General features: G+C 41.9%; 1 protein-coding gene across 1 annotated transcript in view; it reads left to right on the top strand.

Moving 5' to 3' along the window:
* The window catches only part of MYO5B (myosin VB), a 373,495-nt gene that overhangs the window by 164,558 nt on the left and 187,480 nt on the right, over nucleotides 1-21,457 (top strand). The window contains exons 3-4 of the mRNA XM_024756795.1: nucleotides 2,840-3,011; nucleotides 9,568-9,712. Coding sequence (XP_024612563.1) covers nucleotides 2,840-3,011; nucleotides 9,568-9,712 — 317 coding nt within the window. The remainder of the gene's footprint in view (nucleotides 1-2,839; nucleotides 3,012-9,567; nucleotides 9,713-21,457) is intronic.

Below are 21,457 nucleotides of genomic sequence, written 5' to 3'. Positions count from 1 at the left end.
TCATTTGTCTCTAGGTGTTTTTTGATTTCCTCTTTGATTTCTTCAGTGATCTCTTGGTTATTTAGTAACGTATTGTTCAGCCTCCATATGTTTGTGTTTTTTACATTTTTTAGCCCGTAATTCATTTCTAACCTCATAGCATTATGGTCAGAAAAGATGCTTGATATGATTTAAATTTTCTTAAATTTGCTGAGGCTTGATTTGTGACCCAAGATGTGATCTATCCTGGAGAGCGTTCCATGCACACTTGAGAAGAAAGTGTAATCTGCTGCTTTTGGATGGAATGTCCTATAAATATCAATTAAATCTACCTGGTCTATTGTGTCATTTAAAGCTTCTGTTTCCTTATTTATTTTCATTCTGGATGATCTGTCCATTGGTGTAAGTGAGGTGTTGAAGTCCCCCACTATTATTGTGTTACTGTCAATTTCATCTTTTATTGTTATCAGTTGCCTTATGTATTGAGGTCCTCCTATGTTGGGTGCATATATATTTATAATTCTTATATCTTCTTCTTGGATTGATCCCTTGATCATTATGTAGTGTCCTTCCTTGTCTCTTGTAACATTCTTTATTTTAAAGTCTATTTTATCTGATATGAGTATAGCTACTCCAGATTTCTTTTGATTTCCATTTGTATGGAATATCTTTTTCCGTCCCCTCACTTTCAGTCTGTATGTGTCTGTAGGTCTGAAGTGGGTCTCTTGTAGACAGCATATAGATGGGTCTTGTTTCTGTGTCCATTCAGCAAGCCTGTGTCTTTTGGTTGGAGCATTTAATCCATTCACGTTTAAGGTAATTATCGATATGTATGTTCCTTTGACCATTTTCTTAATTGTTTTGGGTTTGTTTTTGTAGGTCCTTTTCTTCTCTTGTGTTTCCCACTTAGAGAAGTTCCCTTAGCATTTGTTGTAGAGCTGGTTTGGTGGTGCTGAATTCTCTTAGCTTTTGCTTGTCTGTAAAGCTTTTGATTTCTCCATCGAATCTGAATGAGATCCTTGCTGGGTAGAGTAATCTTGGTTGTAGTTTCTTCCCTTTCATCACTTTAAGTATATCATATCACTCCCTTCTGGCTTGTAGAGTTTGTGCTGATTTCTCTTAGCTTTTGCTTGTCTGTAAAGCTTTTGATTTCTCCATCGAATCTGAATGAGATCCTTGCTGGGTAGAGTAATCTTGGTTGTAGTTTCTTCCCTTTCATCACTTTAAGTATATCATATCACTCCCTTCTGGCTTGTAGAGTTTCTGCTGAGAAATCAGCTGTTAACCTTATGGGAGTTCCCTTGTGTGTTATTTGTCGTTTTTCCCTTGCTGCTTTCAGTAATTTTTCTTTGTCTTTAATTTTTCTCAGTTTGATTACTGTGTGTCTTGGCGTGTTTCCCTTTGGGTTTATCCTGTATGGGACTCGCTGCGCTTCTTGGACTTGGGTGGCTATTTCCTTTCCCATGTTAAGGAAGTTTTCGACTATGATCTCCAAATTGTTTTCTCTGGTTCTTTCTGTGTCTCTTCTCCTTCTGTGACCCCTATAAGGCGAATGTTGTTGCGTTTAATGTTGTCCCAGAGGTCTCTTAGACTGTCTTCATTTCTTTTCATTCTTTTTTCTTTATTCTGTTCCGCGGCAATGAATTCCACCATTCTGTCTTCCAGGTCCGTTCTTCTGCCTCAGGTATTCTGCTATTGATTCCTTCTAGTGTAGTTTTCATTTCAGTTATTGTACTGTTCATCTCTGTTTGTTTGTTCTTTAAATCTTCTCGGTCTTTGTTAAACATTTCTTGCATCTTCTCGATCTTTGCCTCCATTCTTTTTCGAGGTCCTGGATCATCTTCACTCTCAGTATTCTTAATTCTTTTTCTGGAAGGTTGCCTATCTCTGCTTCATTTAGTTGTTTTTCTGGGGTTTTATCTTGTTCCTTCATCTGGTACATAGTCTTCTGCCTTTTGATCTTGTCTATCTTTCTGTGAATGTGGTTTTTTGTTCCACAGGCTGCAGGACTGTAGTTCTTCTTGCTTCTGCTGTCTGCCCTCTTGTGGATGAGGCTGTCTAAGAGGCTTGATGGGAGGGACTGGTGGTGGATAGAGCTGACTGTTCTTAATTACATCTTTGTATTAATTACATGTGTACAGGTGTCAGTTATATATCCTGTCACTAAACGTATTTTGAGTATTTATGTAGTCCAAGTGGTATGTATGCTGAGAGTACAAGGATAACACCTTGTATTTGAGATCTGACTTTACGATGTGTAGTCATAGGCCCTAATCACACACACACACACGCACACACACACACACCTCAAGCTCCTATTATACTTTATGTTAAAGTAAAATTACTGCTCGCAGTTAGGTTGGGGAAAAATATGTGGACAACTTGAGTGGAATTATGGAGAGCAGTTTGCTAGTTGTAAGGTAATCCAAAAAAAAAAGATGAGTGCGTTGGATGATGGGAGAGAGAGTGAAGAAACAGCAGCATCACATTGGGCAAACCAAAGAAGCTTTCCTGGATAGGAGAAAGAACAGTACAGCAGCTAGAATTAAAGACTCAGTATTTTTGCATTGAGAAGCAGAAGAACACTTTATTAAATCTACCTGTGCTTCCTGAATTTCTCATGTCATTCAGTCTTTTACCTTGACACACTGGGATTATGTTATCAGCAAATTTTCTACCTGAGCTTGTCACTTATGGCAACACAGGTATTTTGTTCAACTCGCTTTGTTTGAAACGTGTTATTTATCTTCGCTTATGATCATGTTAGGGTAGCCATCCTAGCCAACAAGACAGGACATTGAATACCGGCTAAATGCTTCATAACTGTGCCTTTTTGTGTTTGTCACTTGCCTTTCCTTAGATTCGGGAATACCCCATTGATGTCCAAAGCAACCAGCTTCCCTTCCTGCGGAATCCAGATATCCTGGTGGGCGAAAATGACCTAACTGCCCTTAGCTATCTACATGAGCCTGCAGTTTTGCATAACTTAAAGGTCCGTTTCCTGGAGTCCAACCATATCTACACTTACTGTGGTAAGTGGGGGTATCTATTGGCTGTGTGTGTTTGAAAGTGCTTACAATCTTTAGACTTTACCTGTTAAACCCCAGTGGTTAAGAATCCTACTTTCACTCTCATTATAAGTGCCTCTCACCTGAGACCCTTGAAATGTTTGCAGTCAGTGAATGTGGCTTAATTAGGCTGCCATACCTCTCTGTGGGAGGATTGGTGTTAATCACAGCTCAAGGGGGGAAGAAAGGGGCCACACCTTGTGGCTTGATGGTCAGGCACATTCCTGGAATGAGTAGGAAAGCAGTAAATCATCCCAATGTGCTAGCTCAGGCATTTGCTCTCACTGTGGAGTGCACTGATGCAAATGTACAGCTGGCTTGTTTTTGTTTTTTATTGACTTTTTATTTTATATTGGAGTATAGGTGATTAATAATGTGTTAGTTTCAGGTGTACAGCAAAGTGGTTTAGTTATACATATATGTGTATCTCTTCTTTTTCAAATTCTTTTCCCCTTTAGGTTGTTACATAGTATTGAGCAGAGTTCCCTGTGCTATAAGTAGGTCCTTGTTTGTTATCCATTTTAAATATAGCATTGTGTAGGTGTCAATCCCAGACCCCCTATCTCTCCCCACCACACTTCCTTCTGGTAACTGTGACTTGATTCTCTAAGTCTGTGAGTCTGTTTCTGTTTTGTAAATAACTTAATTTGTACCCTTTTTTTTTAAAAGATTCTACGTATAAGCGATATCATGATATTTGTCTTTCTCTGTCTGACTTACTTCACTCAGAATGACAATCTCTGTGTCCATCCATGTTGCTGCACATGGCATTATTTCATTCTTTTTAATGGCTGAGTAATATTCCATTGTATATATGTACCACATCTTCTTTACCCATTCTTCTATCGATGGACATTTAGGTTGCTTCCATGTCTTGGCTATCGTAAACAGTGCTGCAGTGGACATTGGGGTGCATGTTTTTGTTTTCTGCTTGAGAAAGGGCTGCCTTTCTGTCTGACCCTCTCACTTGCCCACGTACAAACATGTGCATGATGAATATTTGTTGAATTCATGATCAGAAACCATGACAAGTGCTTTTTTTAAATTTACTTTTTAATTGAAATATAATTGATTTACAATGTTGTGTTAATTTCAGTATCCTGGTTTATCCCAGCATATTGAATATAGTTCCCTGTGCTATGCAGTAGGACCTTGTTATTTATCCATTCTATATGTAGTAGTTTGCATCTACTAACCCCGAATTCCCAGTCCATCCCTCCCCCACCCCACTCCCCCTTGGCAACCAAAAGTCTGTCCTCTACATGTGAGTCTTTTTCTGTTTCATAGGTAGGTTCATTTGTGCCATATTTTAGATTCCACATATAAGTGATATCATATGGTATTTGTCTTTCTGACTTCACCTAGTATGATAATCTGTTTGCATCTATGTTGCTGCAAATGTCATTATTTCGTTCTTTTTTATGGCTGAGTAGTATTCATATATATATATATACATACACACATATACATATAAATACATACACACAGACACACCCCATATCATCTTTATCCATTCATCTGTTGATGGACATTTAGGTTGTTTCCATGTCTTGGCTATTGTAAATAGTGCTTCTATGTAACATAGGCGTGCATGTATCTTTTTGACTTACAGTTTTGTCTGTATATATGCCCAGGAGTGAGGTTGCTGGATCATGTGGTAATTCTATTTTTAGTTTTCTGAGGAACCTGCATACTGTTCTCCATAGTGGCTGCACCAACTTACATTCCCACCAACAGTGTAGGAGGGTTCCCTTTTCTCCCTACCTCTCCATCATTTGTTCTTAGTAGACTTTTTAATGGTGGCCATTCTGACTGGTGTGAGGTGATACCTCACTGTAGTTTTGATTTGCATTTCTCTCATAATTAGCGATGTTGAGCAGCTTTTCATGTGCCTATTGGCCATCTGTATGTCTTCTTGGGTGAAATGCCTATTTAGGTCTTCTGCCCATTTTTTGATTGGGTTGTCTGTTTTTCTGTTGTTGAGTTGTATGAGCTGTACGTATATTTTGGAAATTAAGCCCTTGTTGATTGCATTGTTTGCAAGTATTTTGTCCCATTCTGTAGATTGTCTTTTTTCTTTTTTATGGTTTCCTTTGCTGTGCAAAAGCTTTTAAGTTTGATTAGGTCCCATTTGTTTATTTTTGTTTTTATTTCTATTGTCTTGGGAGACTGACCTAAGAAAACATTGGTATGATTTATGTGCCATGACAGATGCTTTAAAGAAATGTCCTAAATTTTCTCTCAGATTTTTCTTGAAATTTCTCAATTTCCCCCATCCCACATTTTGGCTTCTCTTTTTTAGACTATTGTTAAGTGGTATGGTGAAAACAGGAACCCTATATATATTGTCGTTTGAGGGGCAAAGCATTTTAGGATCTGGTTGCAGAGTCAGCTGAGGGCTTCTTTGTGGGGGGTTGTCCCATTTGTACTTCAGTGCCTTGGTCTTATCTGTGATCCTAGGTGAGCCCTCAGGGGGTCAGAGTTCTTTTCATTGTGATATCCCACTTGGGTTTGGAATTGGCCAGCTGGCTGCTAAGTTAGGGTGAGCTTCTATGTCAGATTTTGGGAGCTGGAAATACCATGTTGATTTCAGTGCTTGAGAGAGTCGCCCAAAGCTCCCTTCCCCCAGTTGTTAGTGAGAGTTTTATTTGAAAGAAGCCCTCAGTAAGTGGTTTTTTTTTTTTAAAAAAAAGATTTTTGAAAATCTCCCTTTTTGGAGAAAGGGATAAATGACCACCAGCTTCGCTTTTTACAGGCATTCCTTCTAAGAGACGTCCGGGTGTCTGCATGCATCTATCCAAGCGTACCTTGGCTCTTCCAGCTTCAGCCTTCAGAGTGACTGATGTAGCGCAGAATTCTAAGTCATCAAGAAGCACTCTTACCTGCTGTGGAGGGGGCTGAGACATTTTAGGAAAACGTGTGACCTCAGAGTAAAATATCAAAATTTGAATGGAATGAATTAGGGTTTTAGACAACTCTCAATAACCAGTAGAACATGAGAGGCTGTTTTTAAGGCGAATGACTTGGAGAATTCTCTTATTAATTGGAGTTTTTCTCAGTTCTGGACCTTATTTTTCATTCCAGGTTGTATTTTCAGGAAAACTTTCATCTGGAGAGGAATTTGTCTTTGGACTTTGTCTTTTTCCTCTCCTTGCCCTTTCTTCTTTACTTGGGTAATATGGTTTATTAAGTTTCACGTTTCTTTCTCTCTCTCTCCCTCTCTCTCGTATTTTTTCCCCTTTTAATAGACTTTACGTTTTACAGCAATTTTAGGCTGAGAGCAAAACTGAGTGGAAGGTACACAGACTTCCCATATAACCCCTTTCCCAACACATGCAGAGCCTTCCCCACTATGACCATTCTGCTCAAGAGTGAAACATTTGTTAAAATTGATGAACCCACAGTGACACATCGCTATCACCCAAAGTCCATAGTTCACATTAGGTCACTCTTGGTGTTGTGTGTTCTGCGGGTTTAGACAAATGTATAATGACATGTAGCCACCGTTATGGTATCATAACAGTAGTTTCACTGCCCTAAAAGTCATCTGTGCTCTGCCTGTTCATCCCTCTCTCCCTGCTAACCCCTGGCAAGCACTGAGTTTTTATACTGTCTCTATAATTTTGCCTTTATAGAATATCATAAAAGGGGACACTCTTGCACTGCTGGTGGGAATGTGAATTGGTTCAGCCACTATGGAGAACAGTATGGAGGTTCCTTAAAAAACTACAAATAGAATTACCATATGACCCAGCAATCCCACTACTGGGCATATACCCTGAGAAAACCAAAATTCAAAAAGAGTCATGTACCAAAATGTTCATTGCAGCTCTATTTACAATAGCCCGGAGATGGAAAGAACCTAAGCGCCCATCATCGGACGAATGGATAAAGAAGATGTGGCACATATACACAATGGAATATTACTCAGCCTTAAAAAGAAATGAAATTGAGATATTTGTAATGAGATGGATAGACCTAGAGTCTGTCATACAGAGTGAAGTAAGTCAGAAAGACAAAGACAAATACCGTATGCTAACACATATATATGGAATTTAAGGGGAAAAAATGTCATGAAGAACCTAGGGATAAGACAGGAATAGAGGCGCAGACCTACTGGAGAACGGACTTGAGGATATGGGGAGGGGGAAGGGTGAGTTTTGACAGGGCGAGAGAGAGTCATGGACATATACACACTAACAGACGTAGTAAGGTAGATAGCTAGGGGGAAGCAGCCGCAAGGCACAGGGATATAAGCTCGGGGCTTTGGGACAGCCTGGAGGGGTGGGAGGGGGAGAGTGGGAGGGAGGGAGACGCAAGAGGGAAGACACATGGGAGCACATGTATATGTATAGCTGATTCACTTTGTTATAAATCAGAAACTAACACACCATTGTAAAGCAATTATACCCCAATAAAGATGTTAAAAAAAATAAATAAATAAAGTAAAGATCATTTTATTTTTTTAATAAACTGCATATATAAAAAAAAAAAAAAGAATATCATATGGTGTAGTCACAGCATGTAGCCTTTTCGAATTGGCTTCTTTCACCTAGTAATATGTATTTAAGTTTTCTCCATGTCTTTTCATGTCTTGATAAATCATTTCTTTGTAACACTAATATTCCATTATTCAGTGTACCACAGTTTGTCCACTCACCTACTGTAGATCATCTTCGTTGCTTCTGAGTTTTGGCAATTATGAATATAGCTGTTATAAACATCCATGTGCAGGTTTTTGTGTGGATATGTTTTCGACTCCTTTAGCTTAATACCAAGGAGTGTGATTATTGGATCATATGGTAAGATTATGTTTAGTTTCATAAGGAGCTTCCAAAGTGGCTGTGCCCTTTTACATTACCACCAGTGATGAAATAAGAGTTCCCTTTGCTCCACATCCTCGCCAGCATTTGACCTTGCTGGTGTTCTGGATTTTGGCCATGCTAATAGGTGTATAGTGGTATCTCATTGGTGTTTCAATCTGCATTTCCCTAATGACTTACGATGTGGAGCATCTTTTCCCATGCTTATTTGCCATCTCTGTATCTTCTTTGGTGAGGTGTTTGTTTAGGTCTTTTGCCTGTTTTTTTAATTAGATGGTTCATTCCCTTACTGTTGGGTTTTAAGAGTTCTTTGTATATTTTGGGTAACAGTCCTTTATCAGATATGTCTATGGCTTGTCTTCTCATTCTCTTGACTGTTCTTCTTTTCAAACACCAGAAGGGAGCACAATGTAGGAGCTCTCCCATCTTGTCAGGGACCCTTTGCATTCTTGCCTTCTCTTCCCCGGATGACTGGAAAAGCTCACATTTTTTGTACCCATCAGTGGTTCCCTTGAGATCCAGAATATGTTTATGTGAAAGAAAAAGGCATGAATTTGTCTTATCTTGAATATTGAGTCTGTTTTTTTCCTCGCCCTTCACATTCTCAAATATCAATTTACCTTGCCCTTCCGTAAAAGATCTTCAGGGTGAGAGGATTTGCTAACTCTTCATTCAACATGTAGTTATTGAGTCCACCATTGCAATATGTCCTTTTGGTGACACAAGATGGGAAAAATAGTGAAGTGAAAGATAATGCATGATATAGTGTGATGTGAGACAATAAAAAATAGCCAACACTCAGTGCTTACTGTGCAAATCTGAATGATGTGAATGTTCTCTCTATTAATCATTTTACCCTCAGGATAACCAGGGAAATGCAATTATTATCCCCATTTTGCAGTCTAGGAAACTAAGGCACTCAGAGGTTAAGTAATTTGGCAAAGTCACACAATTAATAATCAGCTGACGCATAGCAAAGGGAGATCAGCTTGGTGCTTTGTGACCACCTAGAGGGGTGAGATAGGGAGGGTGGGAGGGAGACACAAGAGGGAGGGGATATGGGGATATATGTACACGTATAGCTGATTCACTTTGCTATACAGCAGAAACCAACACAACATTGTAAAGCATTTATACTCCAGTAAAGATGTTAAAAAATAAATAAATAAAAAATAATTGGCTGAGCCGAGATTTGACATTACGATGTGTAAATCGTATTTCCTGTTCACAAGTTGTTTATATTTTAGTTAAGACAGCCCACATACAAATGAGAAATTAACAGTACCTCTTTTAGATTTTAATTCTGACATTATTTTTTTAAGCCGAACACCTGTTGGCCGGGTTAAGTACCCTCTTCTTTCTGATCCTGCAACACTCTGTACATGTGTATTTTATGAATTCAATTTGTTGAGCATTTGTGCATGCGTGTTTGTGTGTGTGTGCACACGTCCCCGTGCATATTATGCTTATTCCATGCTCTAGGGCGTTTGGAGGCCTGGCCTGTCATTCTTTTCTCCATCAGGGCCTAGCAGAGTGCCTGATAAACACACATACATCTAGATTTAGTTGAGTGATTGGTTAAGACTCATTCTGTTCTCTTTCCTTCTTTAGTTCTGATGTATATGAACAGGGGCCTGTAAAGCTCTTGTCACGAGGCCGTCGTGCTCTCAGAATCTGACTGCATTTTCTGTTTGCAGGGATCGTGCTTGTTGCCATTAATCCTTATGAACAGCTGCCAATCTATGGTCAAGATGTCATCTATGCCTACAGTGGCCAAAACATGGGGGATATGGACCCTCACATCTTTGCTGTGGCCGAGGAAGCCTACAAGCAGATGGCCAGGTAAGAATAACCTCAGCCCAGAAGTCCTCCTGGGTAGAGTCAGAGGGAAGAAAAGGGAGTTTCTGCCTTCTTTGGCTGCCTTTTCTCAGTGGTGGAGTGGTGATTCTGGGATTGAGGAAGAGTCTTGGGAACCAAACCAGCTCAGGTTCTTTTCTTACTTTCTTTCTTTCCTCATGTCTTCGTCTTATTCTTGTGAACCTGAGCCTTGGCTTGGAGAACAGTGGCTCCTTAGACTTATTTCAGTTTTGAGCAATGCAGTTAATGCCTAGTGTGTCATCTCTCCTTGACTTTCTTTTGGCCTTCTCTCCTCCCCTCCAGGTGTAATGAATCCATTTTATACCATCCCCATTCATTTTGCAGATCTCACCGAAGGCTCCCTTTTGAAGGAACCAGGACTCTGACAACTTCTCGAGATGCCAGGCATTTGGGGCAGATATAGAAATTTCAAATTAGCAGTTATGCATCGTGGTTTCGGGTTTTCAGCCTGGAAGTGGGGTTCTGTTTAGGCACTTAAGCAGGTCTGATTTTCGAACTCTGAAAGATAGGTACAGGTCTGTTTCATCAGAAGGTGGGCTAGGTGAGTGTATTGGTCAGGGTTCTACAGGGCAACAGAACCAATATGGAGTGTGTGTGCACGCACATGTGTGTGTGTGTATGTAAAGAGAGGGATTTTTATTTTAAGGAATTGGCTCATGCAATTATGGAGGCTTGGCATGTCCAAAATCTGCAGGGTAGGCTGGCAGGCCGGAGATCCAGGGAAAAAATACTGCATTTTGAGTCTGAAGGATTTCCACTAGCAGAATTCTCTTCGGTGGGGACGTCAAATGTTTTTCTCTTATGATCTTCAACTGCTTGGGTGAGGCCCACCCAAGTCTACTGATGTAAATGTTAATTTCATCTAGAAAAGAGCACCTTCATAGCAGTAAAGGTAGTCAAACAGACTAATGTTTGACTAAATGTCTGGGAACTGTGGCCTAACCAAGTTGACACATAAAATTAACCACCACAGTGTTGGTCTTGAACTGTCAAGATATAGTATAGGGAAAGATAGTTTTACCAAAGTTTTGGTGGAAATGCATTTTTCCAATTAACAGAAAAATGCTGGATCCTTTCAGCTAAATCTTTTTTGCCACCTCTAGAGAATATCTTACAGAGCTAGCAGGAAAGGCAGGAGTCCTTTGTAGGGAGGAGGGCTGCTTAGGCTAATTTAGTGAGAGGAGTGAGAAAGAATCCCACTTAAGGTGGTCTGTGCTTCGGTGGATATCAGGGTGTAATTTTCAGCCCAATGAAAATTTCCATGAGGAAAGACTGTTACATAAGTTTCCTTACTAATTTATAGTGTTTTATTGCTGGCTGTGGAGATCAGTAGGTAAAAGGTCTGCTTCCTTATGGATACACAGTGACCGTATTCAATATAAGCAGTGATTGGAGAATAGCAATATAATAATAGAATGATCTACAACCATTTTATTTCTCCCAAATGTTATAGATTGTGGAGCTAAAATGGTCATGACCTTTGATCTCTCTGATGCCATAAAACGACGACATACTATGTCCATCTGCTATCAGGGCTTGACCTGGAGTCGCTTAGCTTGGTAAGCTGTTGAGGCACCACCTCTGGACTGAAGAGTAGTTCGAGGTCAGATCACATGTGGAGAAGGATGAGGGGTAACGTGATGCAGCACACGGCCTCGCTCAGGTGTGTGCACAGTGGAGGGGGACCTGGGGTCTGGACAGGCTTCTACATCTTGGGAGAATCACTTAAGCCAAGTCATCATTGGCTTCATGTGAGGAAGGTTATCCTTCCTCCTTTACGGATGGTTTCTTTATGGCTCTAAAATGGAAGGCGAGTATGGCCTGGTTCTGACGACTTCCTTCCATGCTAAAAGTTCTGCCAGCTCCCTGAGACTTGTCCTTTCATGGATGTCATTGATGTTTGTTTTTCATTCCGTTCTCCTCTCCTAGCCAGTTGCACTTAGATGTATCAGAAGTTGCTGTTCTTTATCAGACCTCTTGAGGCTCCCCTACAGCTTTGAGAAACATCTAGCCTCCACTTTTATCCATACCATAGATCCTTTTGATTAAATGCCTACCTTCCTTTCTGTGCCGGAAGCTGTGCTCTTGGGTTATTTCACTTGTTTGGGTCCTTGTTCACACCTGTTAGAGGAAAAGGGCAGGTGTGGGCATCCAGGGTGGTGGTGATATGATCTTGCCTATGGTAATGCATTTGATGATTAAGGGGTTTGGATGTTAAAGTTGGACAAGGAGTTGCTTCCTCAAGGATTTTCTTTAAAGTGCTAAGGTTTATAGTCGTTTTACCCACCGAGTCCTAGGGTGTAGCCAAATAATTTTGCTGAAATTCTTGTGCAGTTTTTGCTCATGGACGTGCATTAGAAGCGTAAGGCCAGCACACGTGGCCACAGGAGAGAGAGCTATTTTTGTATAAGTTCTGTTGTCAGCAGCTCATGGTTTCTGCTATTGATCTGAGAGGCATATTAGAAGCCCCAGCAGAATCTTTGCAGGGAAAGAGGGAGACCCACTGGTCAGATGCAGGGACGGTTTTTTGCTGCATTTCCATTATGGGCCTTCGCTGTCAACTTTGAATACTAGAACACGTTCATTTAACAATACTTGCCAACGGTACTGTGCTCTTCCTGCCTCATCGGCAGTTTTTGAAATAATTGTTATGTGGATCAAGCAGCCACAGTCTAACACAGTTTGCTTTGAATCTGAGCCTCCATAACCACTGGGCAAAATAAAGGGTACAAGAAACTAAAGTTAATGACTCCCAGTCTTCTGTGACTCTGAGTCAGTTGGCCTTGGACTCAGCAATTCTTTCTCTTGATTCACTGGGGACTGGATTTTCTTTCTTCATGTCGTTCACACTGGGACACTCCAATTCTTGATGCTTTAAGTGTGTGGGAGGAGTCTGTCAAAGCTCGAAGGGATAAATCCAGACCTTCATCCCCATCCTGAGGTTTCCACCCAGAATCTTGTGCTGGATGGAAAGGTTGAGGAGACACAATAACAAGATGATTGGTTCCTTGTCCCTATCCCTGTTGACTTCAAGACTAGGCTTGAGAGTAAATGGAGATTCACAGTGAATAAAAAGGCTAAGCTAGTATAAAACATCAAATTCGTGAATTCTGTCTTCCACATAAGGAACTATAGTTCCCGTGAGAAAGGAGACTGACTGATACTGTATTTCTGCTCCTCCCTTGTTCAGGATCCGAAATGCCCATTCCCTCATTTTTACCTCCCCTGATTCCAGCCTCAGCTCCTGTGTTAAGTCATTTCAGCCAACGTTTGTGAAGTATCAATTATTTGATAGGCTCCTTCCCGAATGAACACTAAGAAATGTGAGACCACTCCCCACTTCTTAAGGTGCCAACAGTCTAGTCTGGCTGGAGAGAGAGGACACAGTAGGCCAAAAAGCCTGTAACTGCAGGAAGTGTAAATTGAAGCCACGCTCAGCGTTGTTTGAATTGAGTTTGGAGATGTTTGTCACACCTGGGCCAAGAAAACTGTAGCATTTAAGCTGGATCTTGATGAATTGGTAGAATGTGTAGAGTGAGAAGCAGAACTCTAGGTGGGTGGAGTAGAGTGGTCAATGCCCTAACAGTGGGGCATCAAACAGTACGGTCACAAAACCACTGTGACGTAGTGCTTCACACCCCCTCGGATGTTTGTCATCAGAAAGACATGACAACAAGAATTGGCAAAGATGTGGAGAAATTAGAATCCTCATACGCTGCTGGTGGGAATGTAGAATAGTCCAGCAGTTCTTCAGAAGGTTAGACAGAGTTACCACAGGAGTCAGCAATTCTACTCTTATGTATGTGCCCAAGAGAAATGAAAACATGTTCACCCAGAAACTCATCCACAAACATTCATAGCAGAATTATTCACAGTAGCCAAAAGGTGGGGACAAAACTAAATATCCATCGACTGACCAATGGATAAATAAAATGTGGTTATAGCCATACAGTGGAATATTATTCGGTACATGAAAAGGAACAAAATACTGATACAGGGATGAACCTTGAAAATATGCTAAGTGAAAGAAGCCAGACATAAAAGAAGCCGTACTGTGCGATTCCACTCACATGAAATGTCCAGAGTAGACAAATATGTAGAGAGAGGTAGATTAGTATTTGCCTAGGGCCGGAGGTTTGAGGGGACTGGGGCGTGATTGCTGGTGAGGATGTCTTGTTTTTTTAAGTGGTGGCGACGGTTGGGGGCGGGTGATGAAAATTTTCTGCAGCTGATTGTGTGGGTGGGTGCACAGCTCTGCAGATGCCCTGAAACCCACTGAATTGTGTACTTTAAATGGGTGAAAAGTGTGTTCGGTGAACTATATCCCAAAAAAGCTATTATTCGCAAAAGGCATGGTTAGGGAACCAGCACCCAGGAAAGCTTAACCTATGTGATAAGTGCGTCTGCGTCGGGGGTGTGTGGACGGTACAGTTAGAGGCAGGGTGGCCAGACGGTGGAGGCCTCTGAAGGCCGGGGTGAACTTTGGGAGAAAAGTGTGTTCTGTTAACGAAGGGTACAGAGATGGTCAGACGACTCTTGGAAACCCTGGATTAATCAAGTGAACCATCTGCCTCCAAGGCAGGGGGCTTCTCAGGGTAGTTATGTTGACATGCATTCTGGAGTCTCCAGTCTCCATGATGGGGATGCATTATGCGGGGTTTGCAAATCATATTTAGACACAAAACTGTCTTCAAGGACTCTTTGGGAAATGATGGCCTAGAGCAATGGATACATTTTAGAGCTTGTTAGATAAAGAGATAATATGACACAAGGGATGTTCAAAGACCAATTTTTCTCTGATGGGCCTTATTTCAAAATCGCTTCCTTCTCTCCATATTCCTATACCATTTCCAAGGATGAGAACACCTTCTCATGAGTCGTTTAGATTCTTGCGGAAATACTTTGCCTGTTTCAATGACCTCTGTGTAATGATTGATAGTAGATGCTGAAGCTGGAATTCAGACCCGGTCTCTGCCCCAAAGCCCTTTGCACCTGCTGAGAAGCTGTACTCCCTCCATCACTGGTGCCTGTCGACTGGCCCCAGGTAGTCTTCCCAAAACAGAGCAAACTCTGGTCCTCAGGGCCATGAGGACCGAAGGATAGACCTTTTGCCTTAATGTTTCAAAAGTTTCTAAGTTCAAGAGTGAGATTAGAGTTTTGGTGTATTTTGTAGCTCTGCTGGTAGGAGTGGGTCACCTTCTTGTGCTCCCCAGGTCTGATCCTTTTTTTTTTTTTTTTTTTTTTTTTAACCTTTTGTGTTCTTTCCTGAAAGAGAGTGGGGACACTGCAGAGCAAATTCATTTGCTCGGGTAGCCAAGGTAATAAATAGAGCACACACATTTCCATCTGGCTCTGCGGTGCTGCTGAGCTGTGACTAATAGTGAAAGATGGGACTGCTCCTGTTCGGGGTCCCGGGGAGGGGAAGTGCAGCTCGGCCCACCTGTGGCAGCCGATTGAAACCTGCCCCCACCTGTGGGAGTGCTCCAAGAGAAATCCTGACTGTGGAGATGTGTTGCAGAGGGAGAGAGGTAATGAGAAACTTCTACATTTTCCATCTTCAGAGGTCAAAAAAAAAAAAAATAGAATTGACAACTTTATCTTCCTGGTCATTGGGGTGGCATACTCTGGGATAGACAAGAACGGACTCAGGAGATTTCAGCATCTCTTTTGGGCTGCAGACTCTGTGGAATTTGGATCTTTGGGAAAATAATTTTTTAAAAGAACTGCAGGGACTTCCCTGGTGGCACAGTGGTTGAGAGTCCGCCTGCCGATGCAGGGGACACGGGTTCTTGCCCCGATCTGGGGAGATCCCACATGCCACGGAGCGGCTGGGCCCGTGAGCCATGGCCGCTGAGTCTGCGCGTCCGCAGCCTATGCTCCGCAATGGGAGAGGCCACAACAGTGAGAGGCCCGCGTACAGCAAAAAAAAAAAAAAGAACTGCACATAGGTGACTGAAATTCACACTTTGCTTTGAGATCAAGTTTTAACTAGAATGATGTCAGTTTCTTCCTTTTTGATGTAAGGTAGTTTATTATTCTGGGTTGTATAGTTTGGGGAAGTTTGGGATGTGAAGTACTTTCTGATTGAGCCTCATGTTTTCAGTGTTGAGAGCAGAGCCAGGTTTTGTTTCTCTGTAAGATGTTTGCTTTACGGGAGTGTCCAGGGGTCTGTCCCTGGCGATGTCTCTCCCACCTACTGTGTGTCCATGCACAAACCCTTTGGGGCCTGTGGTTCTCAGTGAGTCCACCCTTTAAGGAGAATAGTGGCTTCACCTCAGAGAGGGATTTGGACCTGCGAGAGGTCATGAGGAACCTTTAAAACCCATTGAGTGCTATAAAAATTGGGGGAGCTGATGTTAAAGCTGACGGACAGCTTCCTTGGCTGTCGTTGAACACAAGTGATGGCATCACTGGGGAGGTCAGTGGTTAGGGAGCAGCGACTTCCTGGATTTTTACAGTAAAGTCTGAAGCTGTGACTTCATTCAGCCCTGACTTTTGGATGCAGTTTTTCCTTCCCATTCATTATGATTTCAGGTCAGGACTAGGTTGCTTTAGGACAAGGTATAGGAGATGTTCAAGATGTCTGAACACAGGAATGACTTTGTCTCCTCTCTGCCATTATCTCTTATTTCTCGAACATGCCCTGGGTAGTTAGTTCCCTTTGTTCAGATTCTTCCCAGGGTGCTGTCTTCCCCAGACTCTCTTCCTGCACTTACTCCTCCCTAGTTCCCTCGTCTCCTCTCCATGCCCCCCTGCTCAGCCATGCCTGTACACCCCTCTCCCTCCCCACGGGGTGCCCCAGCACCAAGGTCGATAGCATCATTTGATCCTTTATAATCTCTTAGACTGTATAGTTTCTTTATATTTCTACCTACCCTGTTTAAAATTCTAGTTATATTATTTAGATTTGAGTGTAGGGGAACGTTAAGTATGCAGTGAATGTGGCTAATTATGACATCTGATGTAAGTGTATATTGTCATCTTTTAAAATTGTGAGTTTAGAAAAGAATAGGACTGGATCACTTCTGTGACACTGCAGAGGTCATGAATGTTACTAATAGTCAAGTCCCAAATCAAAAATCATAGAGCTGAAAGATACTTCATTTTGTTAGTAACCACTTTTTATCTTACCTGGGGAATGGCGTCATATTAGGAAAGGGCCTGCAGTCATTTGGTAGGAACTGGCTAAGCTGTAGGGACGCTGAAGACTGCATCCCCGCAACTGGTCCTTTGGGTGCTGCTTGTCCATTCCCAGTCCACGTAGCTGTCTCTCAAGCGCGTTCCATTTTTAACAGCTTTCATTGTCGGGAATTTCTCCATCACGCAGCACTCCACTCGTCTCCAGTCGCCTTCACCTGTGGCTCTGAGCTCTGTCCTGAGCAGCTACACAGGACAGTGAGCATTTCCTTACACGTGGCAGCCCCCTCCCCGACTCTGGCTGAGCATCCTGGCTCCCACAGCCATTCCTTCTGAGCATAGCTTTCAGCCCCTCTCCCACTGTGGGTCGCCCCTGGACACCATCCGGTCTTTCTCTCTGATATCCATGGTCTCTGAATGAGGTCTGCCAGGAGAGGCGAAGAGTTCCTCCTTACAGAGTTTCTGTTACAGAGCTGACAATTGCACTGACTTGGCAGGCATTTCATATTGCTGATTTTTACTAAGTTTGCAAGCTGTCAAATTCCTATTTCCCCTCCCCCTGCCCACATATGCACAAGAATTATTTTCTTACCACTGTAACGGGGTTTAATTGACTAGCAGTAAGCTGCACCTCTTCAAAGTGCAGTTACGTTAAATTACACGTACAGTTTGACCGATTTTGACATACGCATACACCCACGAAACCATCACCATGATCCAGGTAATGAATATTCCCTTAACTTCGAAAAGTTTCTCCTTTTAAGATATGTTTCCCTCATTCTGCAACTTGCACAATTGATTTTTTATATGCTGAGCAGGATTCAGAGTTACCGGTATTAAATTTCACCTTTTGTCCCTGTGTTCCAGTATTCCAGGGTATCTCTTTGAATCTTGATTATTGCATTTGATATTTTAAGTCGCCCTGGCTTGATGCATGTGCAAATTTAATAGATCTTTTGCTTCCATCCTTATCTATAGATGAGGAGATGTTAACCTGGCTGGATTTCTATAACATGCTGGGAGCAGTTCTTTGATTAAGAACTGATAATTTAATCTAATAGAAATAAAAACTTAGGTCCTTACCTGTATTTCAAATCATGTTAAAACCTGTGCACACCAGGTTGGTCAGGCGTGATTTTCAGGGGCTCATGTCTGAGGAGGTGGGCACACCAGACCCCAGTTAGCAGCCCAGCTTCACTGCTTCCTTCCCGTGTTTCACCGGGTCATGTTCTTTCACCTAAGGTTCCTCCATTTCTTCAGCTGAAGCAGGAGGATCCGTGTGTGTACTTCCATCCTCGGGTTATTATAAGAGATAACCGGCCCCTGAGCAGCCGTCCCGCGCCGGGCAGGACCCAGTGGACGCGCTCTCGAGCTTCCCCCCGCGTTGTCGTTACCCAGCCTGGTTCTGTTGTCAGAGTCACACTCGTCACCTCACACGGGCTGCTTTCAGAATTCATAGTGGTGCTGACATGTGAATAAGATTTCGTTTTACACGGTGTCTGAAATAATTTTCAGTGAAAGAAAGCTGGTAAAATATGAAGCCTAGCAGGATGAAATGACATTTCTGTTTACATCATGCTAATGCCTTCACACCATGTTAGCTACTCTTTTTTTAACTGCGTGTCTTTACATTTATATCCCGAAAGACAGAGTGGCCGTGGACCTCACGTGCTCATGTGCCCAAGTCTAGTAGGAGAGGAAGGTGCCGTAAAGCGCAGTGGCTCGGCGTCCAGGGACAGGACTGCCTTGGCTCTCAGAACAGAGGAGCCGTGTGACCTTGGCAAGCCACTTAACCTTATTTTGCATCAGTGCCTGTGTCTTTAACATGGGGATAAATAGTGTCTAAATCACCAGATCGTTAGAATTAAATTAGTTGATAAATGAAAAGTGCTTGGAATGATTTCTGGCACTGAGTAAGTGTTCAGTAAGTGTCTGATACGGTGGTGGTGGTGATAGTCTGGTGATAAATAATGCTGATGATCTGATAAGCAATGTCATTATCATTTCATAGTGTCCAAAGGAAAGAAGTGCTGGAAGGAGACATCAGGGCTGAGCTGGATTCCCTTTATAGGTCGCCCTCAGAGAACAGATGGTCCTTCAGGCCCAAGGGAATAGTAGAAGGCTGGCCATTCCACGTGATTAGCAATGTTCTTTTGGATTTATAGGCTTGTGTTTGAAATTAGAATTACAGAAGTTTATAGGTTGTTGCTAATCTGTCTAGAGGAAATACAGCATCAGTGGCACTACGTCTAAACCTATTTTTTGTCATATACGGAAAACCAACAGCTTTGAGTTTTGAACTTAAAGTGAAGTTGCACTGTTACTCACTCAGCAGCTCCTAGAACAGTGTTAGAATGTGGACGCCACTGCCCTTCAGTGATGGAATCTGTAAGCTTAAGCAAAAGGAAAGTAATACAATACACTGCAGGAACCAAGTGATTATTCAATTGCTTTTATAGGCAGTTGCTTGAGAGACAGCCTGCCTGATGTCACTAACTGAGCATGTGGGGGAGGCCGGAAAAACAGTTCTTCCCATTTTTGGATTGGCTTGTTTGTTTTTTTGTTATTGAGCTGCATGAGCTGCTTGTAAATTTTGGAAGTTAATCCTTTGTCAGTCGCTTCATTTGCAAATATTTTCTCCCATTCTGAGGGTTGTCTTTTGGTCTTGTTTATGGTTTCCTTTGCTGTGCAAAAGCTTTGAAGTTTATTAGGTCCCATTTGTTTATTTTTGTTTCTATTTCCATTTCTCTAGGAGGTGGGTTGAAAAAGATCTTGCTGTGATTTATGTCATAGAGCGTGCTGCCTATGTTTTCCTCTAAGAGTTTTATAGTGTCTGGCAGCTCAATAACAAAAAAACAAACAACCCAATCCAAAAATGGGCAGAAGACCTAAATAGACATTTCTCCAAAGAAGATACACAGATTGCCAACAAACACATGAAAGAATGCTCAACATCATTAATCATTAGAGAAATGCAAATCAAAACTACAATGAGGTATCATCTCACACCAGTCAGAATGGCCATCATCAAAAAATCTAGAAACAATAAATGCTGGAGAGGGTGTGGAGAAAAGGGAACACTCCTGCACTGCTGGTGGGAATATGAATTGGTACAGCCACTATGGAGAACAGTATGGAGGTTCCTTAAAAAACTACAAATAGAACTACCATATGACCCAGCAATCCCACTACTGGGCATATACCCTGAGAAAACCATAATTCAAAAAGAGTCATGTACCAAAATAATCATTGCAGCTCTATTTACAATAGCTCGGAGATGGAAACATCATCGGATGAATGGATAAAGAAGTTGTGGCACATATATACAATGCAATATTACTCAGCCATAAAAAGAAACGAAATTGAGCTATTTGTAATGAGGTGGATAGACCTAGAGTCTGTCATACAGAGTGAAGTAAGTCAGAAAGAGAAAGACAAATACCGTATGCTAACACATATATATGGAATTTAAGAAAAATAAATGTCATGAAGAACCTAGGGGTAAGACAGGAGTAAAGACACAGACCTACTGGAGAACGGACTTGAGGATATGGGGGGGGGAAGGGTGAGCTGTGACAAAGCGAGAGAGAGGCATGGACATATATACACTACCAAACGTAAGGTAGATAGCTAGTGGGAAGCAGCCGCATAGCACAGGGAGATCAGCTCGGTGCTTTGTGACCGCTTGGAGGGGTAGGATAGGTAGGGTGGGAGGGAGGGAGATGCAAGAGATTTGGGAACATATGTATATGTATAACTGATTCACTTTGTTATAAAGCAGAAACTAACACACCATTGTAAAGCAATTAAACCCCAATAAAGATGTTAAAAAAACAAAAACAAAACACAGCTTTCCCCAAGTGGATGGAAGTGAGACTCCGTCACTTCTGGTCCCTGCGGTGGTGCGTCAGTTGGTTAGAGCCACAGTCTGCTGGGGCACATTGGTTTTTGGAAGATTCACTGACATGTAGGAAAAAAATATTAGAACTTCATTTTTCACAATCGTTTAAGGTTTAAAATTCTGTTGGTGTATCTCTTAAATAATATGCACTGTGTATTAGTACAGTAGCACAGAAAGTAATTTGTGAATACATGTTTCAGGGGGAGCTTGCTCACAGTTTTCCTAATAGGGGAAAAGAGAGGACTAGTTTCGTGTCCAGGGCAGTGTCTACACCCATAAATGCAGTTGTCTTTGTGGACTAGTTCATGGTCCCCAGAGGAAATCTGTCCCCTGGCCCCGTAGTTCTTATTGGTGTGCTACAGTGGACAGAAGGTGAGAGAAGGTGGCTGGCTCAGTGCAAGCCATCCCCATCATAGGAGACATATAAGGAAAACATGGCCATTATTCCTCTATCAGTGTCACTTTCCTAGACTGAGTTAAAGAGCACTGCTCTTTTAGTAGCTTTCTGATTACATCAGAACATAGGTTCTCATGTAACAGTGGACAGTGTTTTGTCTCAAAAAAGAAAAAGAAGAAAGCCTTGGGGAGGTCCTTTATAATGGAGATAAATTGTTAGAATTGAATTTTAGTACTGGCCTTGCCCATGGAGGGAGTAAGCAGAGGTTACCCCA

Source organism: Neophocaena asiaeorientalis, unplaced genomic scaffold, assembly GCF_003031525.2.
Source record: "Neophocaena asiaeorientalis asiaeorientalis breed wild unplaced genomic scaffold, Neophocaena_asiaeorientalis_V1.1 scaffold133, whole genome shotgun sequence".
Classification (NCBI taxonomy): Eukaryota; Metazoa; Chordata; class Mammalia; order Artiodactyla; family Phocoenidae; genus Neophocaena; species Neophocaena asiaeorientalis.
The sequence above is the reverse complement of the archived record's forward strand: the minus strand, read 5'-3'. Positions and strand labels throughout refer to the sequence as shown.